The 27,929-nt window shown below is 41.6% G+C and overlaps 4 protein-coding genes across 4 annotated transcripts; 1 reads left to right on the top strand and 3 right to left on the bottom strand.

Moving 5' to 3' along the window:
* Window positions 1-91: 91 nt before the first annotated feature.
* Window positions 92-25,973, top strand: RB195_015164 (uncharacterized protein; the record flags this gene model as incomplete). The annotated part of the gene is made up of 14 exons (XM_064205745.1): window positions 92-162; window positions 1,944-2,020; window positions 2,077-2,180; window positions 11,806-11,968; window positions 12,022-12,133; window positions 12,497-12,575; window positions 13,826-13,940; window positions 14,028-14,169; window positions 21,007-21,061; window positions 21,115-21,223; window positions 24,944-25,059; window positions 25,113-25,212; window positions 25,274-25,410; window positions 25,938-25,973. The coding sequence occupies 14 exons, from the start codon at window positions 92-94 to the stop codon at window positions 25,971-25,973; spliced, it is 1,416 nt and encodes a 471-aa protein (XP_064061626.1).
* On the bottom strand, window positions 3,173-3,418 carry RB195_015167 (uncharacterized protein; the record flags this gene model as incomplete). Its single annotated transcript, XM_064205748.1, has 1 exon — window positions 3,173-3,418. The coding sequence occupies one exon, from the start codon at window positions 3,416-3,418 to the stop codon at window positions 3,173-3,175; it is 246 nt and encodes an 81-aa protein (XP_064061629.1).
* On the bottom strand, window positions 3,987-4,295 carry RB195_015166 (uncharacterized protein; the record flags this gene model as incomplete). Its single annotated transcript, XM_064205747.1, has 1 exon — window positions 3,987-4,295. The coding sequence occupies one exon, from the start codon at window positions 4,293-4,295 to the stop codon at window positions 3,987-3,989; it is 309 nt and encodes a 102-aa protein (XP_064061628.1).
* RB195_015165 (uncharacterized protein) lies at window positions 4,481-5,553 on the bottom strand (the record flags this gene model as incomplete). The annotated part of the gene is made up of 2 exons (XM_064205746.1): window positions 4,481-5,030; window positions 5,198-5,553. The coding sequence occupies 2 exons, from the start codon at window positions 5,551-5,553 to the stop codon at window positions 4,481-4,483; spliced, it is 906 nt and encodes a 301-aa protein (XP_064061627.1).
* Window positions 25,974-27,929: the final 1,956 nt, after the last annotated feature.

Genomic DNA, 27,929 nt, shown 5'->3' with positions numbered 1-27,929 from the left:
GCAGACCACCTGTTGTTAGGGTTGCGCCGCTAGTAGTAACACCAGTCTGAAGCGCAAAAGCGCTAAAGCCGGACTCCAGACTGGTGTTAGAATGGGCATGAGAGCTCCAGCCATGTCATTATCTGATGTTGTTCCTGATATGTTGGCCCGACTCCTTTTTCGGTATGTGTTGGCTGCACACGCAACAGCATATCTGACGTCATCCAGGAACTTTCGCAAGTTTTTCAATATTTATTCGCTCTTGCCGTGAACTGGCCAAACTTCTCTAATGTGCACAGCCGCGGAGAAACTACCTGTTTCTTATTAATTTATTTGCTCTCCCTGTCCTCGCACTCTTCCATCGAATTGGCATGTTGATTTAGTTTTGACTTATGCGTTTTGGGAGTATTTAGTGTGATATAGTAAAAATGTAAGTGTAGTTATGTACGAGTTGGACCAATATTCATTACTCATAAGTGCATATGTTTATAGCAAACAGATATGACATGTTCATAGTCGTAGTTGTAATGTATTAATTGAGCAGATCTGCAGCAGAGATATGAGCTTCCTCTCAAGAGGATGCAATGTTCCGCATGTTCGTGTAAGTGTGACAACAAAGAATCACAGAAATTACAGCAGACAGTGCCGAAGTAAACGTGTAGAGACAGCAAAACAGTGAGGTTGGAATATTGGATGTAATAATTGCACAGAGAACATAACATGCATATGAGAGAAAAAACACTGACGGAATGTACGTAGAAACGTTCAGCACACATATGAAGGAGAAAGAAGGATGCGCCTACGCGCTCGACTTTATTTGAGGACCGTTCGAGGTTTGAGCTTCATGGACGCCCGTGCAGTCTCACAATGAGTTCTGGTGGCTAGTCGACGTGTTGTTCTTTGCTCTCCCAGACAAGACTCGTACCTGCTGATTGATCCCGGAAGGAAGAAGGTATCGGTTGGCACCGGGACGGACTCGAACTTTCGGTCGACTGTGCACGAGCATATAACCTACAAGCCAAAGAAAGCACGAGGAATAAACCTACCTGACGAGTACGAAAAAAAAACCAAAAAAATATTACTTCGCGTAAGTGATTGTAGGGTGTGTAGCCTATATTCTTGATTGAAGAAATGTTGCATTGAGTAAGATTTCGTCTTAAGAAGAGCATTGAAAGGCACAAAGTTCGCAATAGGATCAACGACAAATGTGACGCTGCGAAACCTTAGCATTATAGTTTTATAATTCTCGAGCAATACAAGAGGATCAGTGCTATAACATTCGTAGCTTTGCTCCAAGATCTCACGAATGTCTCCTGAGAGAAGCAGCCTCGACGCTCATCCCAACTTTCAAGGAAAGCGTTTACCACAGTGTTGCAAAAGGACTTCAGAAAAAAGAAGAATCTTGCTGAAGAACGATTTCCCACACACCATACTCTCGCAGGCTATCCATCTCCGACTATCACTTATTCTGCTCCCTAAAGGCTTATTGTAAAAGAAAACCTCGTCCAAGTTTGAAGAGTTTGGTCAGTCGTCGCCGACTTCGAGTCTATTTTTCCCTTTTATAATGAACAGAGGTGAAAACACAAATGATAAAGTGACTTGAAAATGAATCGTGAGGATAATGGCATCACAGTGACCGCATTTGATTGAAAAGAAACTCCTTTGGCTGCTTTTCCGTCTTTCTCTATGCACTCGAAAAGCTAGTGAAAACCTAGAAATTCGACAGTGACCGAGATCCTAAGGTCTCGCATCACTCTGCCGTCGATGATTGCTGGTCTCTAGGCAGAAAACATTTAATTGTTGTCTAATAAAACCAAGATTAACGGCCACAAGATGTTGGAATTTCCAGAAAAAGACAGGCCGAAAACTTTCGAAAATCCACCTGCAGAAGTGCGCAACTATCTTGCTGGCTTTTCACCGCCTAATAGAGAATTGAGATATTTCCTAGGTACAGTTTCTTTCAGGCCTCTAACAACGATTTTAACATTGCTCATCTCAATTATAACGACATTTACCATCAGCGGAAGCGAAGATTATATACGTAAGCACTTACTGAGTGGACGAACAATATTTATCATCCTGAATTCTGCGTTTCAGCCAGAAGAGAATATACACGTACTATAGTTTATAAAAAACCTATTACCGTTGAAATGAGGTGTCCGCAATGGAAGAAGGACAACCAAACATATTGGATCTATCGCGTTAGTGCATCATAAGTTGACACTCAATCTGGACGAATCCTACCATAGACCGTTATTATGATATGTTTTCACTGACTCAAAATTTTATTTCTCCAATTATTCGGGCAACTGTGATGTATATCAAAACTAAGGCAAAAAATTAAACTAGGTTAAAATCATCTGAGAATCTGATATACCAAAGGTATACCATATCTACGATGGATGTGAAGCGGATGGAGATTATCGCAACTAATTGAATACCAACATTATCAGTTAGAGCAATTGGTATCTCAACGTTATGTGAAGAAATATTCTTGGTTGAAGAAATTTTGCATACTTTGAGGAAGATTTCGTCTTAAGAAGAGCATTGAAAGGCATGAAGTTCGCAATATGATTCGGCATTGTGGAGCTCGATTTTTTACGCAAAGTCTCTAGAAAGTAGTCAACCTGGATGTTTTGTTTTATTGGCCGGCTTTTGGAGCAACATTGCAAGATGGGAGTATCGAATATCAAAATCGGCTCATAGAACAGCTCATAGAACGAATAAGTCCGGCTTAAGCGATTTCGGACTTTCTGTGGCGTTCACTTTGGTCGCCTTCACTGATTGATAAAATGTAATAGTTGCGGCATTTGCTGTGAAATTAGATTGGTGCCCTTTTCTAACAATACTTTCTTTTTTTGTATAAAATTAGGGGCAACATTTCATAGTTCTCTTTTTAAATGCGTCAGTTCCACATTTGGAGATCATTCAAACTTGAGCTTCAAACAATTCTTCAATACCAACATAATACAGACATAATCTGAAAATATAAGTACAAGTAAGGGCAGGAGGAGACGAGCGGCTTGGGAAGCGTATAAGAGCATCGAAGATGTAGTGAAGAGAAGAGAGTGATGACTTATTTGACTTAATCGGCGGGCAGATGTCATCGCCTGACGCGATTATCCGCATCTTCGCCAAGGTGTGCCGTCCTTGAACACAGCTCTGCCAAACCTTCTCGATCTTCTGCGAGAGCTTACACAGAACCAATCAACTCGTCGCTATTCCATATTCTGCGAAACACTACGTCTCGCCTGAACCGTCTATCCACGTCGAGTGTCCTCAGGTCCTCTTTCACCACGTCAGTCCAGAACTTCCGTTTTCGGCCAGGTGGCTTCTTGCAACTCGAACCCAGGAAATTCCTCAGAACTCGTTGAACAAGGTGATCTGTCGGTCTTCTTAATATATGACCAGAGAACCGAAGACGACTTTCTTTGACCATTTCCGATGACGTTGATATCTTCCACGTGTCATCCGCCGGTATACCTCATCAATTTCTGCGTTACGATCTTCATTGTGGCATACCCTAGGCCAGACGTAGCCAATTAGCCGTCTGAGCAGCTTTCGTTCCGTGCAATCAAGTCTCTCCATAACCGTTGACGGTGCTGCCCTCCGATGTCAGTGTCTCCGATCCATACATCATGATGGGGCGAATTGCGGATAGGTAGACTCGCAGCTTTACTTCGTTGGTGATGGGGGTCGACCACAGCCATTTCGTTGAGGAGTTAAATGCAGAAGTGGCCTTAGCTCATCTTTGCTGAACATCTCTCTCGTTGCTACCGTTGTTCTTCAGCGTACAGCCCAGGTAACAGAACTCATCGACGAGTTCTATCGGTTGTCCGTCCACCCTGATTCCTGTTCGAGGTCTCTAAGAGATCCACATCTGCTTGCATTTATCAGGGCATAGACGTAGTCCATAGGTTGCAGCCAGCGTCGATACAAGGTTGACAACATGTTGAAGTTTCGTACTGCTTTCCACGAATACAACAACATCGTCGGTATACTCGAGATCACTCAAGGGGCACCCTGATGGTGCTAAGACAATGTCGGCACTGGTCGAGTGTTCTTCGCATAATGTCGTCGAAGGCGAAATTGAACAGGAAGGGTCCTGCCACTGCCCCTTGCCTTACTCCAGTTACCACTTCAAACGGTGTTGTACACCCGGTTGGTGTTCGAACTGCAGCAGTTGTTCGTTGATTCATGTCATGAAGCAACCGAACGAACTTTCCTGGCACTCCATCGGCGCGGGACGCGTTAAGAAGACGGCCTCGGTGAGGAGAGTCGAACGCAGCTTCAAAGTCCAGAAACGCTAGTTGCATTGGCTTTGAATACCGCTCCCAGATTTCGATCACTCTCCGATGAACACCTGGTCAATCGTAGATCGGCCAGGACGAAAGCCAGCTTTCTCGTCGAGCGTTGTTTCTTCGCGATATTTAGTGAGTCGGTCCAGGATAATGCGCTCCAATAACTTGTACATAGCAGCAAAGAGATTCCTCAGTAATTCCTAGGGACCGTGACGGATAACTTCTTGTGGTGGGGAATTATGATAGTGTCTCCACGAGTCAGGAATCCTTTCGTCTATCCAGATTGAACGGATCATCTTTGCCATCTCACGAATCCCAGACGGAGGAAGATATTTTAGCATTTCTGCGCTAATCCCGTCGTCTCCACCAGATTGTCCATTCTTCACTTTTCGAATACAGACTAGAACCTCCGACTCGATCTGTGGCTCCTCGTTAACTGCATATGTCGGTCTATGAACATGTTCGAGTTCAGGAGCTGACGGTGCTAGCCGCTTCAGCAAGGTTTTGAAGTGTTCCCTCCAAATTGGAAGGGTTGCTTTACCGACAGCTACTCCATTGGCAGTGTTAAAGACAGAAGAACATCTTTTTATTTTGCCGCTATACTGTTTTAGTAGAGCATAGGCTTTCCGTGGGTTCCTTTCCTCCCACGCCTTCTCAAACTCCATCGCTCTTGACGTCCACTCGTTATCACGGTCTCGTTGCAGTTGACGCTTCCTTCTAAGACGCTTTTCCGGGTTGAAGTCACCAGCGCTGCACGCGACACATACAGATATGTACGTGGATTTTGTTTCCGCAGATGCAAAGGCAAACTTCTTCCGCGCCAATAGAACCGGGAGCGTTTCCCTTGCAGCGTCCTGGATGCACTTTGTGAAGGAATCCGCATCGCTAAGCTTCTTCTGGTTCGAACTCTAACATACATAGACACGCGTTGGCGGAAATTTGTTTTGCATTCATCGTCTTTCAGACCTGCCATGTCGATTTTCGGTTGAAGAGGAACTCCTCGGTTTCTCTTGTGGAACCGCATCTTGAAGCTGAGGAGAACTGGACGGTGGTCGGAGTCGAAAGTGACGTCCCAAATAGCTCTAGATTTTCGGATATCTGACTGAGGAATGTTCCTCGCCAGAACGTAGACGAGCTGAAACTTAAGGGTCTTCATCTTCCTCTTGCGCTGCACTTCAGGCATTAAAAGGGTTGACCCCTGCCACGTGAGCTGATGGCGTCGATGATTCCTCTTAAACGTGGAAGCGATGATGAGGCCCGTCTGTTCGCACATGTCGACCAGACGGTCACCGTTGTCCGACGTGCGCTGGATAATACCATTTTCCTAGCACATTGCTGTTCGAGTCCCATCTTCGCATTTGCGTCGATTCCGACAATGACCACCTTGGTATTTTAGACATCAACACATTGAGTTCATCATAGAATGCGTCCTTACTATTGTTCTCGGCGGTTTCCGTAAGTGTGTGGGCACTTAAGATCCAGAGTTTACGTCCTCCGCGATAGCGCAGTCGTACGAAAGGCAACGTTGAGCCAGATTCCTCCAGCAAGTTGTTGTAATCCTTCCTCACAGCTACCGCGCAACCACCTACTTTACGTTTACGTCCTCCGCGATAGCGCTCTCATCGTTCTCATCAGCATCGCCGCAGTATATGGTGTTTTTTCGATGCTGATGACGGGCCGATCTCTCATGCGTGTTTCCTGCAGTGCAGCAAAAGGCACACAGAGATATCGCAGAAGTCTGTATAGAGCGGCTTATTGGAGTTCACTCGATAGTGTTCAGCAGTTCAGCGTGACGAAACGAATGGTTGTTGCTAAAGCTTCCATGCTTCCTTCAGGCAGTTGACCTTTCAGGTTATGGGCTTTGGCGATGTGCTGGACAACAGCACCTTTTTTGTAAGGTATGGAAATCTTTCGCCATATAACAGTGCAGGTTATATAGCTCGTACGTTCCCAATGCGTACTCTCGAACGCCTGATCCCGTTTATTTAAAGCAGGGCCACCACGTGCAGGTATCAATAAGGCCCGTATACGCGGCCCCGAGGGAGTGATGCTAGGAGTATCCCGTTTCACGCAACTGAGGGATTCGAAGCTCTCTCCTACTTCAGCGATCGAAGATTAGAGACGCCGCCGCGTTTGCCAAGGAAAGCAAAATAAGGTGGGCTGGACAAGTGATGCGCTTTAAGGACAACCGTTGGACCAGAGCCTTGATTACGATGCTCTTCGTGTCCCACGCGAAAGGAGGTACCACTGGGGGACTCTGGCATGTGATCGGGACAAATGGAAGAATTACTGGCGCCCGCTCGATAAGTTCGAAGATCAACGGGAATAAGGTGATCAAGGTGTACGGATCGAAGAATCGAGCCGCGGTGGTGAGAGAGAAATTTGATCGCTTGGAAGAGAAGCTGCTTGGACGAATACTTAGCTAATTTTGGCAGATAATGGGCCTTGATGAAGAGGTTCCTAAAGTGGATATGGTTCATGGCAGATGACGCATGCAGTGAAACATCAACATCTTGCATCGGCCTCTGAAGTAGTAGGAATCCGTCTTTGTTTTCTTGGTCGCATTTCAAAAAAGTCATGAAATTGCCCTGTCCAGCTTGTCTTGAGAATGCTCGCAAACCTAAACAGGAATGGTCTGCCGATGCATAAAAGTAAATTGTTGACGGAGGTGGTAAAAGAAGATCTGTGGACGCTTGGCGTTGACAGGGAGGTCAGTCGAGACGTGAATTTTTGCATATTATGGATCACCAACGGATGAATAGGTTGTGCTATACCTGATGATTATTTAGGATGGGGTGGGATATGCTTAAGGATGGCACAACCAGGCGCAGATGCGGATAGCTGCATTGGTAACATCCCCGTAGTCTATGTCAACTCAACTAGATCACTTGTTTGGGAAAAAAGGATCATACGTGTTGACGGAAGATTTCTCTCAATCCTTCGTTCCACCAACGACAGCCATTTTTTCGAGGGGTACCAATGAATAAGACGAGGACGAAACTCGAGGAATACCGACGAGGACACGGATAAACAAAAAGGAAATATGGTTACTGAAAAACGTCAACGACGGGAGATTCAACAATATAAATTAAGCGTTCACAGATCGTGCATCATAACCATCGACAATTTTAACGTATGTCTACTTTAGAGCTCTTACAAATATGGAGAAAGACTTGAGGGAAGAACCGAATAGGAGCACAAGGGGAACGTTCACACCCTACAGACGTGAAAGACGAGGAATTGCGTGCTCATCTGTTGGACTTTACTGTTCCTTTATTTTTAGGACGCTGTCATGCAATGGAGACATAGGCAGACACCGCTGCCACGTCTAGGAAGCTACTGACTACCCAAAGAGCCCTTAAAAGATGTTTTGTGAAGTTTAACCCGGGTACACAGCACCTAGTCAGAATTAGCAGCCCCGACATTAGTATATGTGTGTATGTCTGCATGTGTGTAAAATAAAATTCCAAAAAGGGGGTACGACGATTCTAGCAACGTCGAGTTGGTGCGCCAACGCCAGATAGCTATAAAATGGGGTGCGACGAATCCCGGAGCGTCGGATTGGTGCAATAACTTCATCAGCATGTCGCAAAAGCTGAATGAGACGATGCAACCATTTAACAGCTCTGAACACAACGCGTTGTTTTTCACTTCTTTAACTTGTCCACGTGTCTATTTTTTTGCCCCCTTTGCCTCATGCTTTCTTCAGAAAATGGAAACATGAATGAAAACCGTTGCTTAAGTAGTGCCCAACAGTTTACTTGATGTGAAGTGGGACGTTATCTTTATCAGTATGATGATGTTGTTCACGTCATTTTATGTTAAAATATCATTCTGTGATAACTGTTGGGAAAAATAAGAAAAAACCTATCCTTCGAGTAATATTTTCAAGTTGTGTCTGTGTTATGTTGGTATCGAAATAGTATTTAAAGCTGACGTTTGAATAATCTCCAAATGTGGAACATTTAGAAACAAATCTATGAAATCTTGCCCCTAATTTTATGCAAAAAGAAGAAGAAAGTATTGTTAGAAAGGCGGAAAGATCAGTGAACGCTACCGAAGCGAAAGCCACAGAAAGTCTGAACGTCCGGTATTAGTCGGACGTTCAGAATTTCTGTGGCTTTCGCTTCATTGACGTAAACATCTTGCTACTATTTAAGCAGCCATCTGCATGCATTTTAAATCTTGTCTATAATATGTTGAAAACAGTCTTTAGCAACATATTACAAAAAGTTATTACTTGAAATAGTTTAAAGTTATTACTTGAAATATGGGTTTTCACATAAACATTTTGCTACTATTTAAGATCACATAAACATTTTGCTACTATTTAAGGAACCATCTGCATGCATGATTCCACTTTCTAAGGAACCAACGTGAGACGACCGAAGAAATAAACACGCGGGGGAGTCATAAAGGTGTAAGCGGTGCCGGCGCGCCAATCCGACGCCGCAGGACCCGTAGCACCCCACATTATAGCTGTCCGGCGCCGACGCCAACCTGACGCCGTGGGACCCGTCGCACTCAATTTTATAGCTTTCTGGCATCGAGGCAACAACTCGACGTCGGTGGACCCGTCACACACACATACACACACACAAACACACACACCTGACGGAATAGGCCCGTTATTATATACAAGTCTGAGCGTCCGGCTAAAGCCGGACTTCAGACTTTCTGTGGTGCTTGCTTGGCTCGCCTTCACTGATCAACAAAAATTAATATGACTGTTATTAGTTCTATGAAATTGGACTTGTGTATCGCCAACAATCTCTCTTCCTTTTTTATATTATAGCTATAAGCGAAAGATTTTATAGTCTTCTTTTCAAACGCGTCAGTTCTACATTTGGAGAATATTCGAACTTCAGCTTCAAACATTCCTTATTATTATAGACAAAATTTAAAAGTATCACGTGAAATAAAGGTTTTCCTGCTGTTTTCTATGAACAGTTATCAAAGAATGATGTTTTGGCATAAAATGACGTGAAAATCATCATCCTACTGATGAAGATAACGTTCCACGTCAGATCACATAAACATATTGCTACTATTTAAGCAGTCGTTTGCATGCGTGTTTCCACTTCCTGAGAACGGCTTGCTACAAACTTGAGGCGAACGAAGAAGGAAATAGGCACGCGTAAGAGTCATAAAGGTGAAAAGCAAAGCGCCCAGTGGCCACGGCTATGAAATGGCTGCAACCATCTATCTTTAGCGTCAAGCACACGAAGTTATTGCGCACCAATCTGACACCGCTGGACCCGTCGCAACCCTTTCTGCAGGTATCTGACGCCGGCCCACCCCCTTTTCGAATTTGGTGACTGACACACATACGTGACAGAATAAGCCCGTTATTATATATCATGCATGATCATGCATGCACACGAAGTTGTTGCGCACCATTTCAATGCCGCGAAACACGTCGCACCTTCTTCCATAGGTATCTGACGCCTTCTTCCATAGGTAAACGTGGGACGTTTCATAGCCGTGGCCATTGGGCGCTTTGTTTTTCTCCTTCATGACTCCTCCGCGTGTCTATTTGCTTCTACGTTTTCCGGTTTTTTCCGCCTCAAGTTGGTAGCATGCCTTCCTCAGAAAGTGGAAACATGTATGCAAACGGCTGCTTAAATAGTAGTGAATAGTTTACGTGATCTGACGCTGAACGTTACCTTTATCAGTTAGATAAAGTCTTTCACGTCATTTTGTGAAGTCACGTCATTTAAACATCATACATTGAAAAAAAAAAACTCTACGCTCGCTAAAACGCTAAAAAAACGCTAAAGTTTGAATATTCTCCAAATGTAGAACTGATGCGGTTAGAAAGAAAACTATGAAAACTTCTACCTTTATTTTTAATAAAAAAGATGAAGGTAGATTGTTAGAAACACACAAGTCTAATTTCACAGAAAAAAAGGATAAAGGATAAAGTTTCTGGCGTTAATCAATCCGCTTGGGATGTGCCCCCACGTTCACTTCAATTCAGAATCGTTTAAGGTTCACGAACGTGTAACTGGCCTATACAATGACTTGCGGTGGTTAACCGATGTGTCAAATCAGTGCTTTTATCCTCCCAGACAAGTCTGGTACCAATTTATCGAACCCGGAGTGATGAAAGGCTTGGTGAGCACTAGGGCAGATTCGAACCTCCGATCGATCGTGCACGAAGCGGGACCTCTAACCGCTACACTACACCCGCCCCATTTCGCAGAAAAGGGCACTAATATTGATTTTCGTTGATCAGTGAAGGGGAGCGAAGCGAACACTACAGAAAGTCTAAAGTCCGGTTTTAGCCGAACGTTCAGACTGGTATATACCAGAACCAAACCACAGATGAGCAAGTCCATTGTGAGGAAATTGGCGATTGGTAAACTAAGAGGAAGTTAAAGAGGATGGGGAAGATAGGGGCTAATGTGTTCGCTGCACGGATGAGAGCTCAGCTGAATACGACCCATAATCTCGCCAGCGTTATTTATGGAACTTGTGGACGTCTTGGATGATGACTGCGAGGAAAAGAGCGATTGGAAGAGATCCTAGGGGCCACACGTTCATTCAAAACGGGCCATCTAAATATCTATGTGAGTATGCAAAGATTAGTCTAGCAGTGAACTTAAGACGAAGGGAGATGTTTGAATGCTCCTTTTATGCATACTTGTTCCGGAAATTAAAATGATGAACGACATGACTCGGAACCCAAGTAGGAGAGAACGAATATCCTGGACTTATATGGGAGTACAGTTGACGTAAAAAAAGAATGAAAGCACCACCATTTTTTTTCTGTTGTGATCTGTGTCGAAAATCCTTTCTTTTACATGAACGTTTCGCAGACAGAAGACGAATCCTATTTAAATACAAAAAGTAAACAAAGAAAACAAGAAAACACTGTTTTAATTATCCTTTCAAATTGCCTTTCCTTTGCACTTAGAATTTCCTAAGAAACATTGGCTATACCAACACTCAACTGCACTCTGGGTCCTACAGCTTTGTCAAAGGAGGATGTAAGGCTAGACGTCTAGTGAGCACTTCTGCACAGCTGAAAATTTAATCTAGTGGTTGCTTCCTTTCATTTTTTTGAATTAATTTTTTTATTTTCACGTCCTTAAATTATACCCATATAAAAAATTTATATATGTATATCCATGTGTACACCGCATAATGCAAATAACCTTTTTACAATTCTCCTAATGTTGGATATTTACTTTTATTATTCCATGAGGATGGTGATAGTAAGCTTCAACAAGATATCAGTTTCTTCTTTTCCCCTGTTTCTATCATAATGTCACCGATTTACCTACTCATACTCCAACAAGATTTATCCTGTATTTGGTTATTCAAGTACTCTTCTAACTTTATGCGCGGTCTCGATTTTTCAGTTTATAAATTGGAGTATTCAAACGCCGATACATAATTGAATGCTAGCAAGCTTGAAATATGACTATTACTTCGAATTATTCTACCCTCTTATTTCTCCTCTGTAAAAGTCTTCTGTGGTTTCAAGTTGTTCAAATCATGCTAAAACGTTCGTTCTTAGAGAAAGAAACCCCCCAATATTAGAATTTCGAGCGATCAAAACGAAACAATAACGCGACACTTTAACCATTACTTTGATGGTGCTTACGAGTGCATACTGCGCGAAAATGGGAAAGAAATACCAGTAGCAACGTATGAGTCATATTATGCGGATAGAGGACCTGGTAAGTCCGAAATTTCACCAAACAAACGAAAGAAGTTTGCTGGTATATTCTAGGGAAAGATATGATGATGGATATGCTGAGCATAAGTGTAACATTAGTAGAAACAAGGCAAAGACATTTGCATTTGAGATGGAACTTTTCAGTTGATGCATCTCGAAATTATACGTTAGTTTCTTTTCCATCGTTCTTTGTTCACGATCAATTTTTCTATTTATTACGAATATTAAACTTATATGTTTCAATACTCTCTTGATAAGGAACATTTGTTTTACGTTCAGAGAAGCAAAAATTAAACTGTTGCATGTAAAAAGACAATCTGAGAGTAAGATTAAACAAGGAAAGGCAATGCTGACCCCCCTAAAAACGGCTATTAGCAGCAAAGCAGGTAGAATCACAGAAGATTCCCAATGTTTGGACTCTTGCTTCTAAATAATCTGCAGTTCGAGAGAACTTTCTTTGGTGTTAATTCGTGTTTGCTCGTCTCACCTCTTCTCCATGGACCAAAAAACTTATCTAAAACATGTTTAGGTATAAGATAAAAATTCTTCGGAACAAATACACAGAACATAAGTGGGAAGAGTCAATAACGTTGGATATCGCTGACAAGGTTCGTTACACTCAGTTTTCCTGCTGTTGACATGTTGATATAAACGGTTCGTTACTTATTTAGTCATATGTTTTATCTAATTACTTATCTATTTCTTTCTTCCTATATTTCTAAAGAAGCAGAAGTACCTCCCCGGAGAAGTAATTTTAGAGCAGTGAAGTAATTATTTTTCCCCTTATTTTTCGAACCCTCTAAATCTTGATATGTATTTTAGAATAATCTGATTTGTTTTAGTTTCGATCGAGTCTGTCTGTTGCAGTCAGGTTTTTGATTTTGAACGGTACTTCTGATATAAACGAGACTTTCGACTCAAACTTTCAAACATCACAAAATTTTTTATAACAAGTCTTTATTCCAAACATTATTCTCCACAACTATCAACAACGCTTCGCCATCGATCATGCAGGTTGTGGATGCCGTCCTCAAAGAATTTGGTTGGCTGTGAGTCAAAGTATGATGCGACCCAAGATCGGACTTCGTCGATATTGTTGAACGTTTTCTCCGACAATCCGTGATGCATCGATCGAAATAGATGGTAGTCCGAAGGAGCCAAGTCCGGACTAAACGGCGGATGCGGCAAAACTTTCCAGCCCAACTCTTCGATTTTTTTTTTTCGATTTACAGACAACTTTATTTTCATCACTCATCTTATGAGGAATCCATTTGCCGCACCGATCTGTCTTTCCGATTGTATGTAAATGCTCGTAAATTGTCGAATTCGAACATCCGAATTCTAGGGCAAGTTTTCTTGCAGTTTGTGTCGGATCAAACTCGATCGCCTTCTTCAGTAACTCGTCGTCTACCACTTGAGGACGACGTCGGTGTTTTTCGTCTTCTAAGCTCTCATTTCCAGTTTCAAAGCGTTGAAACCATTTGTCGCATTGACTTCGCGAAATCACATCTTCAATAAAATAAAAATAAAATTTAAAAAAATTTATTTTTATAAAATAAGAAAATTTTATGAAATAAAAAAATGTTACAGAAATCAAAAATAAACAAAAAAGAAAGTAAAATATACAGGAAAACGCCAGGAACAAAATGGAACCAAAACTGTCCAAATTGCTGTTCGAAATTCGCAAAGTTTCGAAAGCCTCGTTTATATTCGAACAACCTAATATTTAGCCTTTCGCCAATACAAAGCATACTTGGTTGTATTATGATGTGTTTGAGAAAACTACCCAATGGATTATCATTAGGCACTAGCTTTTCCAGTTTATTGGGCAGCACAAAAAATCTTGGGATTACTTAAGGTTGGATCGGAAAAACACTATGTAGGAAATGAGGAGGCGTTCTACCGCGTAGTCGCAGATATTCTACACCATCAGTCATATGTCCCGGCGGAACAAAGGTTTTATTTGGAGATAGGTGAGAAAAAAACATTTAGTTATAACTACTAACGTTAGTAGTGGTTCAAAGTGAAAATGATGTAAAACATAAGTAGTTGTATTCTAGGTGTTTACCAGGATCTTCATATGTCAGCCATTAATGAAGTTACTCTCAAAAACCTTCGGTACGAAGTGATTGGAAATAGAGTGGTGCTGCACTGGAGGACCTTAGGTCTTCGTAAAAATGAGAATATCATGTACTCAGTCCGGTAACGTTCTGTAGCAGCTTCAAATAGATTGTAACATAGCAGCATAATTCTACGAAACCTCTGCTGTTTTTATTTTCGCAGCTTCTTAACAGAACAGATGTTTCAAATATCAGGAAACTTTAATTTACTAATCATAATAGTTCACTTCTGAAATATTTGTGATAACACTAAGTCACACATTAATTGCAATCTGTAGAAACAGATCGGGGCGAATACTAGTGAAGGAGTCTTTTTTAACACAGCGATGTTTAATGCAAACTTGATTCATAGCAAAATAATTACGAATCGCTACTTCTCACACTTCTCGAGAACGAAAGATTATTGAGAGGGACACGGTGAAATTAAGTTCTGATTTTTCACAATGTTCACAGCTAATAGGACGCAGTTGAAAGATTAACAAAAAAATTCATTTTATAAAGTGGTTCGATTACGGTCCCGAGAAAATGGGACTTTTATGATATGTTCGAATCTGAAAACTTACGCATAGCTACATACTAGGCCATGTAGTTGGATTTTGAATATCCTTGCACAACCTTATGCCCATCGTCCCCGAATGCGAACAACACATGAGTAAATGGTAGGATTTGCGGGATTTAGCCTCGGCATTGAACACTGCTCTCCAAAGCTGTTTCTTTATCATACTTACGCAATTTGCAACAATCATAAGATTGACTGTGTTCCTATCCTACGGTGGAAAAAGTGGTTCCACCATAGTGAGTTCGTTCTATCACCATCGTCATGCTATGTGCATCGGTCTTATACTGAGGGTGCCAATTTGTTTGTTTGTCAATGAGATATGTGCTTTATGCAGCACTTACCTTTTCTCGGGCTTACGTCGCCGTGCTTTCCGCTTATTTTCTTTCAGATTTGAGTCGACATTTTGATTCTTTCTCGATTCGCGACATTTACAAGAACAGGTTCATTATATTCCCCACAATCCCACACCACAGCGTGAGAACAGCGAAACTGGAAAGTAGTGGTAACCCGCAGCGAGGTGTATTTCGATCAAAACGACATGAAGCTCGATGCTGCTAAGCGGCACGCTGGAGCATACCCGTCGGCATCGAGCAATTAGCCTTGCTTTGCAATTAGCCAGCTGGAGTTGTAAACATTGGTAACTCTGCAGCTGCAAACAAAGTGAAATATTATCGATTTGAGGAATTCATTGCAGGTGTTGGTCTCTTCTATAACGTCTTCACTTACTCAGTACAGTATTTACCTCCTACCTGCTATTTATTTTAACTGCGAAAAGGATGATCTCTTTTTGAAGGGTGCAGAAATCGCAAAGCTGAATACAGCATCTAGGATGTGAATCTGTGTGTAACAAAAGGCGGTCCAGAAATAAGATGCGAATATCCGTGAAGAACGAAGATCTCTTATTTGCAAAACTAAAACTAAAGAACAAAACCAGAAGCTTAGCAAGACGTGGGAACAGAACTGAATCGAATAGTGACAGAAAAACCGCACTACAACCACTTCACTGGTAGATAAGAACTGAAAGATAAAAAAGTGGTAATGGAAGGGCGAGTGTTTCGAGAACAACTTCACAGAAAATGATCCGCTCTCCGACAGGCGTAGCCTTCACACGCTTCGCTAAACCCAGCGATTGGATGGAAACAAAACTATCCCAGCAGAGGATAGAACGCAACGTAAAACTTCTTGGCATCAAATATGACACCACTTCAGAGCAATATTCCTGCCTGATGCGGTAGTCTCATGATGTTTAAACGAAAGGACAGAATTCTGAGTGGTAGGAGAGGAATTCCGATGATGTTTTGCGAATTCCACGCGTCTCGGGTATGGTGATCCTTTCCTTCGCCTATATGGTGACGTTGGTACAAAAGGTCGTCGTTGCATATGAGAATTAAACAAACTTTTTCAACGAAGTACGATCAAGTCACTTTGGAAGTCACAATTACTACATCATTTACAGCTGGAATTGCAGTTGATTTTGCGATTCTCTAACAACATTAATTGTTTAAAACCCTTTCTCGACTACAAAAGTCGAGAGATTCGCCAGCTCTTCACCGAATACTATATACTACATCGATTTGTATGACGGGTAATTCCGTGCGTGTCGAGAGGGTAAATTTTGATTGACCGCAAACCCATTCAAAGATCAATGTCTTTTACACTGAAGTACAACGAAGTAAGACGATCACGATCCCAACACTATCTCTGTGGAAAAGCACAACCGTTGCCACTGATTCGTTTAAAGGCAGCATACCACGAATTTCACGGAGTGAAGGACGTAGAGATCGGACGTAAAGGTCGGGGAGTTCTTTTCATCAGCTTATTCAAGTAAAACCAATGAATAGGTTGCTGAGAGGACCGGAGTACATGGAGAAGCGTTCCAACGTGTGTCGTAAGGACAAAAGCGGTTTCCACGCCGATTTTTTTTTAGCGAAAATGAGCGAAAGAAAACCTGAATCTTACAACCTAAAAGTCCATCCTTTTCCGCGGATTCCCTCAGTACGTCAGATTCGTGCTATGCTGCCTCTATATACAAGGAACATCCACACTTAAAACGAGAAACATCTACCTTTCGACTCACTGCTTCAAGTCTCTGAGCTTTATTTGGTCTTTGTAACGATGAAATCTCTTACTGTTTTGTTTGAAAGTCATACGAAAGTGTAGTAGGTTTTGCGATTTATGACAGAACTAGAGTTTGATGAAGGCGAAAAATGGGTACTTTATCGTGTGAGAAACGTGAAAATAACACTGATTCTCCTTCTTGTTTTTGTTGTTGTTTCTTGTCTTTTTTCTTCCCTACCGCCGTCTTCCTAGGTTCTCCCTCGATCTCATTCTTCCTTCTGCCTTTGTCTTCCTCCCTCTCACCTTACTCATCTATTATCCGTCCCAATAAAACCTCAGCGTCGGCGTGTCGTGCATTCGGTTAGAGGTCCGTCGTAGCCAAAGGGTCAGTGGTTCGAAACTGCATTATAGCAAACAAAGCCTTTCTTTCCTCTGAGGTCGATAAAGTGTTTGGAAAGGCACTGACCTGATGATCGGCTGGCCCTCGCAAGTGATTGTATAGGCCAACATGCGTTCTAAAATCTCAACGATTACGAATTGCAGTAAAACGCGGTGGCACACCCCAAGCGGATTGATACGCCAGTGAATTTATCCTTTCATCCTTTTTATAAACCTTGAAGATGGGAATTGACAATGTTGGAAAGTTCCTATGAAAAATAGAGTTTGTGGTACAGATTAAGAGTATGAGCGTGATCGCGATCGACTCCCCCTAATCGTCCCGAAAGACGTTGCAAACGGGCTTTCTGGCCTGCGAGATACATTAAAAGGCGTCACCCCTGTAAACGCGCGGCATCTACCTGCAAGCGGTCTAAGCCTAACAAACTCAAGTCTTCGTTACTGTACTTGAAACGAGGTCTTTTTCGATCGAATTCTCTTACAAGGCACTCAACCTCGTACGTTGCGTACGCGAGTGCAGGCATACGTGTCGCTTTTGCTAGCGAGCGGACAAACAATCGGTCGCTATTTGAACCTGTCGTGTATACCTTTGCACGACTACGTGAAACCCTGTCAAGTGTACCCCGGGAAAATTCGATATAGGCCGTTTTCTTTACCGGTTTCAAGACAATTAGGAAAATTCGAGCATGACATCGCTTGCGCTCGTAATCTACATGAAAAACAAAACACACCCATATGAAAAAGAACACAAAAAACTACCCACAACTTTACACCAATCAGTCGAAATAAGGGGTTATTTTCTCTATACAATACTCACAAAATTGTGCAAGAGATTTCACACATCATATTCGAAATTGTTGCCTTCAGCTTCAATACAAACATCGAACATCTTCCGGTAGGTTTTAAAGATGCGCGCGATCATCTCCTATGCACCATATCTTCTCCAGGACTTTTATCAGCAACTTGAAAGAGCAGGTACAAGTAGATGGACTCGCTTTTTGCTCCAAAATGACCATACCGCAGAATCCAGAGAATTGAGATCAGCCGATCCTGACGGTTAAACACATTCGTCCAGGAATCCGGAACATTGGTCTCACACCACTCCAGTGCCTTCTTTGCGCCGTGGTCTGAGGCCCAAATTTGCAGAAAAGTCCAGTCAGTGTCCTGACCGTTTTCTTAGGCTCAAGGAAACACCGCATCTCCGGAATTTCCATAGCCCGTCACACTTCGTGCGGACCACCCTGTGTTAAGTTGATCCGAAACTCTTCGATACAAAATTTTAGAGGTCTTGAATTAAATATTTCAGTAATGAGTATAGTAAAATAAGAAAGAATGAATCTAGAATCTTATATCAAAGGAAAGGGCACGGATTTGTCTGGTATTCAATCATGACTTAGACAAATCAAAGTCAAATTTGAATCGTATACTACGAATTCCTGCAAAGCCACAACGCATCCGATGCCACCGATCATATCTGTGCTGCGTTCAAGATAGATGTGATACCCCGCTGGACTGTCGCCCTCTTGTTCCAAAGATTCGAGTCAGGAGATAGGTTGGTGCAAAATTAATTTCATTTTCGAGGTATGTGTAAATAAAACAATTTTTTATTCTTAATTATTCCGTCTCAAGGCAAACAACACATACCGTTTTGTAGGTTTTGTCTGCTCTTCCAAATGCGTATGTACTTGTCGCTCTAGTTTTTTCGGCCGGCCTTTTCCATTGTTCTGAAAAATCATGAGGCGGTCCGACCATCGAGTCATCATGCTTTACGAATATAAATAAAAATACGAATACAAATATTACCGAAGTAAATTGGGGCACTCCGCGGCAGGAGCATCTCGTAACCTTAGCAGGGCTTTTGGGTAAGATTTTCCTTGCGAGGAGACAGTGGAGCTCTGGTTTAAAAAAAAAATCGCTTCTAGCGATTTTGACCTGGGAAGAAAGAGAAAGAAAAACTGGGTCGCAGTCGTAGGTCGTCGCTTGAAAAGAAGAACTGGAGAGAGCCGTGAAAGCAAATCCGGTAGCTAACACAAGGACGTTAGCAGAAGACCTGGGCGTACGTCATATTACGGTAGTTAGACATTTGGCGAAAATTGGCAAGGTGACGAAGATGCCAAAGTGGGTGCCTCATGAGCTGACCGAAGAGGAGCGTCTGGCACGCTACAGCACGTGTTCTAACCTTTTGATTCTGTTGAAAAATGAGCCCTTTCTTAGTCGTATTATAACTGTAAATGAAAAGTGGGTTCTTTTCTATAACAGGAAACGTGGATTTGTGTGGGTAAATAGGGATGCCCCTTCAAACACTTCCTAAACCCGACCTTCACCGCAAAAAGTAATGCTTACAGTTTGATGGTGCTGTAAAGGTTGCCATACATACTTCAAGCCAAACCAGACAATTACAGCAGAATTCTACAGCTGTGATTTAGAGCATACATGAAAAGTTGCAAAAATTGTGCCCTGCAGTAGTGAGTAGAGGAGGGTCGATTCTGCTGCAATACAACGCAAGACCTCATACTGCATGAATCACCCGACAAAAATTGACCCATTTGGGTACAGCGGTTCTCATTCATCCACTGTATTCTCCAGGCACTTTCCCCAGTATACTGTCACTTTTTGCGAGCTCTTCATTCACATTTGCATCAGCGACAGTTCAGTAATTCAGACGATGTTGATAGAGCTTTCCATAATTTTTTTCCTGTAATCTCAGTTTTCACACCAAATGCTTAAATCTATTGCGAATTCGTTGGAGAAGATGTGTAGATTCTGATAATTTTTATTTCGATTGATAGAGTTTAACTTGAGTTATAGCAATTTGAAGTATGCGGTCCGTCTCCGAAATTAATTACGCACCAACCTATATTTCCCTTGAACGTCGACCTCGCTCTGGTCGCCCGAGTGACTGGAATGATTAAGCTTTGTCTGACGCCCTCAGAGACGACCCGAATGTGAAGTGTCGACCACACTTGTTCGCGGCCATGCAACAATTGTCAGACGTCTTCAAACTCTGGGTTACAGAAGTGAAGTCGATTTGGATCACCCATCAAGTAAGTATCTCGCAGCTAGCGACAAGAGTTCAAGTCTTTCCCTCTGCGCCCACACAGACAAGATTTTCTCTTTGAAATCATTACAGTTGATGAGAGTCAGGTGTTCTATGTTGATCAAACACTGCAGAAAAGTTGGCGCTCGTGTGGCGTACCACTTCCAAAGCAGCCAAAAGAAGAATCGGACGAAAAGAAGAGAAGAGAAGACACTTAAGTCTGTTCCTCTCAACTACAGAAACTGGCGGACATAGTTCGTCTGAAGCGTAAAAAAAATTAGCCAAATCAGGGGATTGAACCAGCATCTACTAGAGGAAACATTCAATGATCAGAAAGACCCGAAAAGTTAGATTGTTGCGCCTCTTCTACTCGCGGATGCTAGAGCTGTGGATTTCCGGAATTGATAGTCCACCGAAGCGTTGGACATACGTAATGGATCATGATGGTCATTATCTTGTTGATTGATATCAATGGACGATAAAGTAATAATTGTTTGAAATAAGTGTGGAATTTGGTGCGAGACTTTCGGACCAACTTAATACACCCTAATCCTATTTCTGCGTAGAAAGATGACATTTTTAGGAACATGATTTCCCTTTTCGATCTCGTCATTTTCTCTGCTCTCATTTTTTGTTTTTAAATCACATTCAAGTAATTCATTTTTCTACCCATCAAGTATCACTCACCTTATCAGTAACAAGAAACAGTATTAGTATGAGAAATGTCATGGCTAAATGCAAAAAAACTATTTGTTGGTACAATACAAGGCCGGAAAATAATCACTTCTAAATTACTACTGCTAAAAGTCGAATTCTTGATACGATCGATGTATGTTTGCAAATACAGGTTGTTCAGAAACAAACTTCAGGGTGTTGCCGGAGGATGGTTCGCAAACTGTATTCACGACGCTCAACAATACCATAGTATGAGAGTTTAGTATTGAAACGTTATCATTGTCTTGGAAGTGCGTTCTTAGGCATTGGGAAAGATGGGACGACCCTCAACGACTCACGTCACAGTAGAAGCGACATCCGACGGTGCAGCACTGAGTCATGCAAAAATAGAAATTGTCCTCAAAAAAGAAGGTAGGGCGTAATATCTATCACACAGCTCAGGCAACAAAAAAACATCACCTACTACCAACCTGCTACCAGTGATCAGAGGTAATGTTCACATGGTGGATAACAAATTCAAAATTGACTCCCTCTACTATGGTGCCAAAGTAGCGGCCATCTCTTAGACGTCATGTGAAAGTAACATATTAAGAGGTATGGAATGCCAAGTATACAATTGTAGCGGTGGTTATAACCTGTAAAAAAATAATAGAATTCAACAATATTCATGCTCACAAAGTGGATGTAAAATCAAGTCAAGAATTTCAGATCCTTGCTCCGTTGATAATTGTCCGCAGTGGATGGCTTTATTAAGGTTTCAATTGAGGAGTTCTTAGAAAATCAAAATTTAGTAATAATGCATCCAGCTAGAATATTTAGACATCTCTAACAAAGAGACTGCACGCTGCTAAAAATTTGGTATGGAAGCGGCCTCCAAGCACAAAACTAAAAGCAATTTACTTAAAGTATTGCTGAGAATTTTCAAATTCAGAAGTTTTCTTGGACACACAACCTATTCCAAGTACCTACTCTTCAGGTGACTAGTCGCTGATTGAACAAAAATGACTAGCCATGAAAGAGGAGAAATTCTACTGATCTGGAGATAACGTAGAGAGTCTTCAAGTCATTTCATATTTGAAAAGGCGGTTTTTGCAAATGTATGGGAATCCGAATGCTGCCTAACATTTTAGAATGCCTTTTCAATAGAAAATATCTGCAAGTGGTTGGGAAAATACGGCAATCGATAGATACAGTAGTCATATAACGATTTCATAACGGTGACATTGGTCGATACGGGACAATGGACTGAGTGTTGACGAGAAAGGCAAGGGTGGGAAGCTGCGGAACACATCCCTGCATTCGTGATACATTCCAACTTCATCATTCGCTTTGATTTAATGTGGGATAGTGGTGATAACTTCCAGAAATCAGGCTACTCTGTTGCGCAGGTGATAGCATGGGGCTACCGTGATAATCTTAATGGCACCATGATATGATTTCAATGAGGTGATATAGTCAGGTGAAAACAGTTGAGTGGCACAGTGGAGGCAGCAGTTGGAATCGAAGTGAAACCGCCGCATCAACTGCGCGATGGGTAGTTCCGGCGTCTCGAGAGAAGCTGCATACGCAATTGCGTACGTGGCTGACCTTCTTAACAACGTCGTAGACTGTCCTACGTGGCCTTCTTACGTCGTACACTGTCCTCTACTCTCTCATTGGGGTGCGTGTAAAGAGGCAAACGTTGATCTGTTCCATCCTGCTTCCGATGATGTCTTGCCTGATCAAACAGCAAAAGATTTATTTATTGGAGATCCGCCGTCAATCGTTTCTGAGTAACCGAGACAACCTTACGGCATTTCCAAAGAATAAGTTATGTCTCTGGGGCATTCGCGGTGTTGGATAATGTGCAGGAAAACTATCATTGCAGTGAGGTTTTTTTTCGTAATTCAGAGAATGATGTGGTAATTGATATGTGTAATGCAATCTGCTGCACCAAAATCTGCTGCACCCACGGATATCACGAATGATATAAACAGAGGGCGCTTTAGCAACAGTCAGTCGATGCGACATCACTCGATATTCCCTTCCACTCCTTATCTTCTTAGCTACATTATGCTTGACGAAATTGGGTATATATGAGACGATGATGAGAAATGTAGAAATGATCTCAGAATTTAACAGCAAATTCTGAAACTAGATGAATGCGATGAATGTTTTTATTTTGTTGTTTTGTTTTTTTTTTGACTACAGCGATACTATTGGAGAGAAGAAATCTTTAAGAGGAACAACATTTTAATCTTCAAGAGTAAGGCAATGGAATGTTCGTAAAACAGACTTTAAGAAAACATCAAATTTTCCAGTCACATGCAAACTAACAACCAACAGTTAACGTGAATGTTCATAATATGGGTTTAAAAACCGGCTGTTTCAAGAGACCAAGAAGTAAAACAGTAGACTTTAATTGTTCTGCGCGAGGTTTCAGCTCTCAGTGAGACTCATGGAAACATGGGAACATTTGCGAAAGTAGACAGTAGCCCTAAGAAGGGGCGGATCATGTTCATGTTTCAGCTGAGAGTATGATTTTGTGTGTGGCAGGTAGTAATCTTCCAGATGCCGCTGAGGTTGTCTCATGAGGTATATCACCTTGAGTCCCGTTGTTTTTCATTTTCGAGGGGGCGTAGGTAGGTTCTCATTTATCCCCATCGCGTGGAATAATCTAGACACAATTTGAAAGCATTACTCAAGGTATATGTTTTCCTCCTGGTTTCCTCCAACAGTTGTCACGGCGTGATGTTTTAACATCAAATGACACGCATGACAATCGAGATAACCTTAAACGTCAGATCATGTAAACCGTTGGCTATCCGTGACATGGGGACGCGCAACGTGGTCCTTTTTCAGCTACCTGTGATCACTCTGTGGTGAACGTGAAACCGGAGCAGCTACCAGTACCGGATTCGCTAATCTGCCGGGATTAGGACTGCATCCTAAATTTTCGACCTTAGTTTTGTCAAGTGCTTGAATACTGTCTGGGTGGTGTGTATGTATGTGAAGTAAAGCATCAAATCGGCGTAAAGACTGCCTCGTAGAAGCTTCATCGCGAGAAGCTTTGACTACGAGTCCTGGCAAGGTAAGGATACATGGAAATTATTCACCACGGTTTTATCGTTATGAAACCACCTATGTGTTTTTAGCTGCGCTGGTAATAAAACAGTAGAACTATAATCTCTCGCTAAAAACGTTTGTTCTGGCTCTCCACCAGTTAATTAAGGAGATGAGTTACTCAACTTCACCTATGCTATAATATATGTGGAGGAAGGACGGAAGAGCTATGCCTTACTTCTATTTCAGACATAGCTCTTCCGTCCTTCCTTCACATATATATTTTACTTCTATTTATTTATTAATACATTTAATTTTATTTTTCCATTCCTAAATTACTACTGCTACAGAATTTTGTTGGCTTTTGCATCGTTGTCGTCTTTACACCTTTTTTCTTTTTTTCAGAATGAGAAACTAAAAAATTATTCGCTTTCGATGAAAATTAGCATTAAAACAAAAGTTGATTCATTTTTAACATTTTTGATAGTAAACTCCTCATAGCTCATGTGATGTAAACCCTTTAGCAACTGATTTTGGCGAACTAAAAAATAAACCGCTCAGTACCTTCTCATTAACAGATTTTTTTCTTCATATGCTCGTTGAAACCTTGCAATCTGAGGTTTTCGCATAATTTGTACGCACTTTGTTAATCGTTCTCTTTTTCTTCCTTTCCGCCTTTTTTCTAGTCTTTGTTCCCGATCTTCTAAGATTCAATGAGAATTCTGCAACATGTACCCTTGCATGTTTGATTGCGAATACTAGCCGATATTTAGCGGCTTAGTTTTGGATGCCTCTTTACATAAGAGCAACAATCTTTTATATATGTTTCTATCGATGAGTCTTTTATTTGCCTTGAGAGAGAAGTTGACAAAGCTAACTCTGGTCGTTACGGTCTTGTCTGAACTACTAGTAGAGAAAGCAGTTTTGTTTGTTCACAAACATTTAAGATGGATGTAATGATCTTTTTTCTGGGTTCCTCAGCAGGATGATAAAGACAGAAGAGTTACATTTAACAGTTTCAAATTGTTCTCCATCTTGTCCTGCGATTACCTGATTATTCTCTAATCTGTTCTGCACATTCACCTTCAGCGCCACGTTTTTACCCCACAAGCTTAGAAGCAACTGTCATCTCTCCAACGGAAATCTACATTGATTTCGAGCCGCTAGCAATGGAGGAAATACCTGGAGAGGATGCTGGATGCACCGTTAGTTCCTGCGATTTGTCCAACATTGAAATGTTATTATTAGAAAATTTCAGGTTTATGTGTGCAAGAGAAGAATCGTTTCACCTCAGTGTTCCACCAAGCGAGTGCCACCCCGTGTGGGTGAATCACTCTTTACTGAGCTTGAGCAAGGAGGTGTAATAAATTTCTCTCTAAGTTAGCCTTTAGTTTTTGTTAATATTTGCAAATCTTTAAGCAACATTTTATGCAACAGCTACTTGTTCTTCGGATGGAGGAGAAGGGCCGGAAAGCCCTTGGATCATATTCGAGGTACCACGAGTAATCCCTAAAGATCAAAAGACAGACAAGCCCAGTGGAAAGACTCGTCCAACTGTATGTGTTTTTTTTTCTTTCATTTCTCAACATTGTGAACAGAAATAACATAAAAACGTTAACAAACGCCCTACGTTTGTCGGCGTCGCTTATTTTGTGGTGATATCATCTAGATGATAATTTTGTTTCATTCAGTTCTAGATAAAGATACATTGAAAAAAAAACATGTCGGTGATGAGTTCATAACTTGCTTACAGGCAAGAGGAGGAGAGTTTTGTAAAGTCTGTAAGAAATATTGCTTAAAATAATTTTTCGTTTTTTTTTCTTTGTGACGGTTTTTCTTTGCAAAAACAGAAACGTCTTTTGAACAATCCTTTGCTTTGCTTCAACATTGCAAACATGCGAAACAACTGTATAAAACTGACTAGTAGTAGACTAGTCACTATGTGGTATGTGTAAATCAATTCACACAAAAAAATTTGTGTTAAGCTTAAATCTCATCAATAGGTAGAAGTAAAGGCTTCAAGTCCTAAGAGGATTCAATATCGTTGTCATGCGGAAGTTCGAAACCTTTTCGACCTTTTAAGGTAGGTCTGTACCCATGTGGACAGGAGAAATCCTAATTCCCAGTAAGTGAGAAAGTCAAAAATATTCCAACAGAAAAGATAATGTAAAGTTTCACATTTGGGGCAAAATTTCAAGAGAAGAACCAACCTCAGTTGTGATTTCTATCAGTAGTGTGGGTTTTTTTCCTTTTTATGTGTCAAACTGGAAGCAAAGTGGAAGCTTTTCGAAAAAAAAAACGACAAGAAGGACGTTAATAGCACTCTGAAGCACTGCTGACAGTCTCGCAACGAGAGCTTAGGTGGGCGAATTTGGTGCAAGATACTAAAAGTGCTGACAGTTAAACACACAATTTCCATCTTCTTTCCACCAAAAGAAATGTATTCTTTTAAATCAGTTTGTGTTAAGATGCTATTAATGTGTATAGCTATCTCCTTGAATATGCACACGAACGAGAGCGCTTGAAAGAAGTTCTCGGTCGTAAAAATCCAAAAATCATATCAATAATTTGCACTGCGAATACACCTCATAAGATAGCAAGTTTTTTTTTTGGATTCTGTTCCACTTTAGCGACTAATTCTTCGCAGGAAAGAGTGTTTTGATTCTATACTAACTGTTAATTGTTCGGAATGCAACTAGATATACCCACGTGGTATCGGTTTAGAAACAAAACTTTTGAGATTTTTGGAAAGATGTTATCTTGGTTTTCTTCTGCTGTTATATCAAGGCGAGTGTGTAATGGAAATGCTCTCAAACCTTCTCCAAATCACGATCTTTATGTCATTTATCCTATTCTTAATCCTAGGATTACCATTCCGTGAGGCGGTATGAGGCGACTTTGGGCAAGCGATTCCTCTAATTCTGGTTTGATATGATCCTTTTTAAATTCTTCCCTACAATAAGTCCTTATTCTTTCCTAGTGGTGGTTAGCCGTTCAAGGATAAAGTTGGTGAGCCCTTGCGCTTATCCCCCCACCTGTTCGCCCAAAGTCTTTTACGGATTCCTCCTTTCGAGGTTAACATAGTCACCCAAACCCTGGTATCCGTTCATCTATCGTAGCGTTCTGGGTCTGGGAAAAGGATCTTGTGTGAGGATTTCTCACCTTCTGTAGCAGGAGAATTACTTCCCAACCCACCACTTCTTATGCTTAGAAGTGTCAGTCTTGTTGTATAAAGGTTAAGCGAAATTCTAGCGAGCTCTGATCTTTCTTGTTTTTGTTTTATGGCACACCCGTAGGTGTTTTCAATAAATAAATAAATCTTTTCTAATTGTACCGTCCTTGTGCATTGCTCTGCCCAATATACTCGATCTTCAGCAATAGCTAACACAGAATCATTACGTTTGTCGCTATTCCATATCCTGCGAAAACTTGCGTCTCGCCTGAACTTCCTTTCCACGCGGAGCCTTTTCAGGTTCTCTTTCACCATCTCAGTCCAAAACTTCCAGTTTCACCCAGGAGGCCTTTCCAGCTTGAATCCGGCAGAATACTCAGAGCACGTTAAAAAAGGCGGTCTGGTGGTCTCCTCGTAATGAGAAAGAACAAGCGAAGAAGATTTTCTGTATCCACATTCGACCGCGGTGTCAGATATTGATACTTTCAACAAGCTATCCACCGGTACACCACATTGACCTTTATTGCATACCATAGGCCAAAAGTAGCCAAGCAGACGTCTAACAGCTTCGGTTTCATGCATTCGATTTTCGCTATTACTGTAGATGGTGCTGCCTACTTGTCTGATCTGTAAATTATGATAGAACGAGCACTAGATAGGTAGGGCTCGCAGCTTGACTTTGCGAGCGGTAGGAGTTGACCACAAACACTTTGCCAAGGAGTTGATTGCAAATCAGGCCCTCTCCCTCTGCAAAACAGGCTCTCTCATCACTCTCAGAGCTACTGTTGTTCTTCAGCATGTAGCCTAAGTAGCAGAAATCGTCTACTAGTTTGATCAGTGGCCTTCCTTTTTGATTCCGGTTGGAGGTCTCGAGGAAACACACATCTTTTTGCACTTACCAGA

This window comes from Necator americanus, chromosome V (assembly GCF_031761385.1).
Source record: "Necator americanus strain Aroian chromosome V, whole genome shotgun sequence".
In the NCBI taxonomy this organism is placed as follows: domain Eukaryota; kingdom Metazoa; phylum Nematoda; class Chromadorea; order Rhabditida; family Ancylostomatidae; genus Necator; species Necator americanus.
The sequence above is the reverse complement of the archived record's forward strand: the minus strand, read 5'-3'. Positions and strand labels throughout refer to the sequence as shown.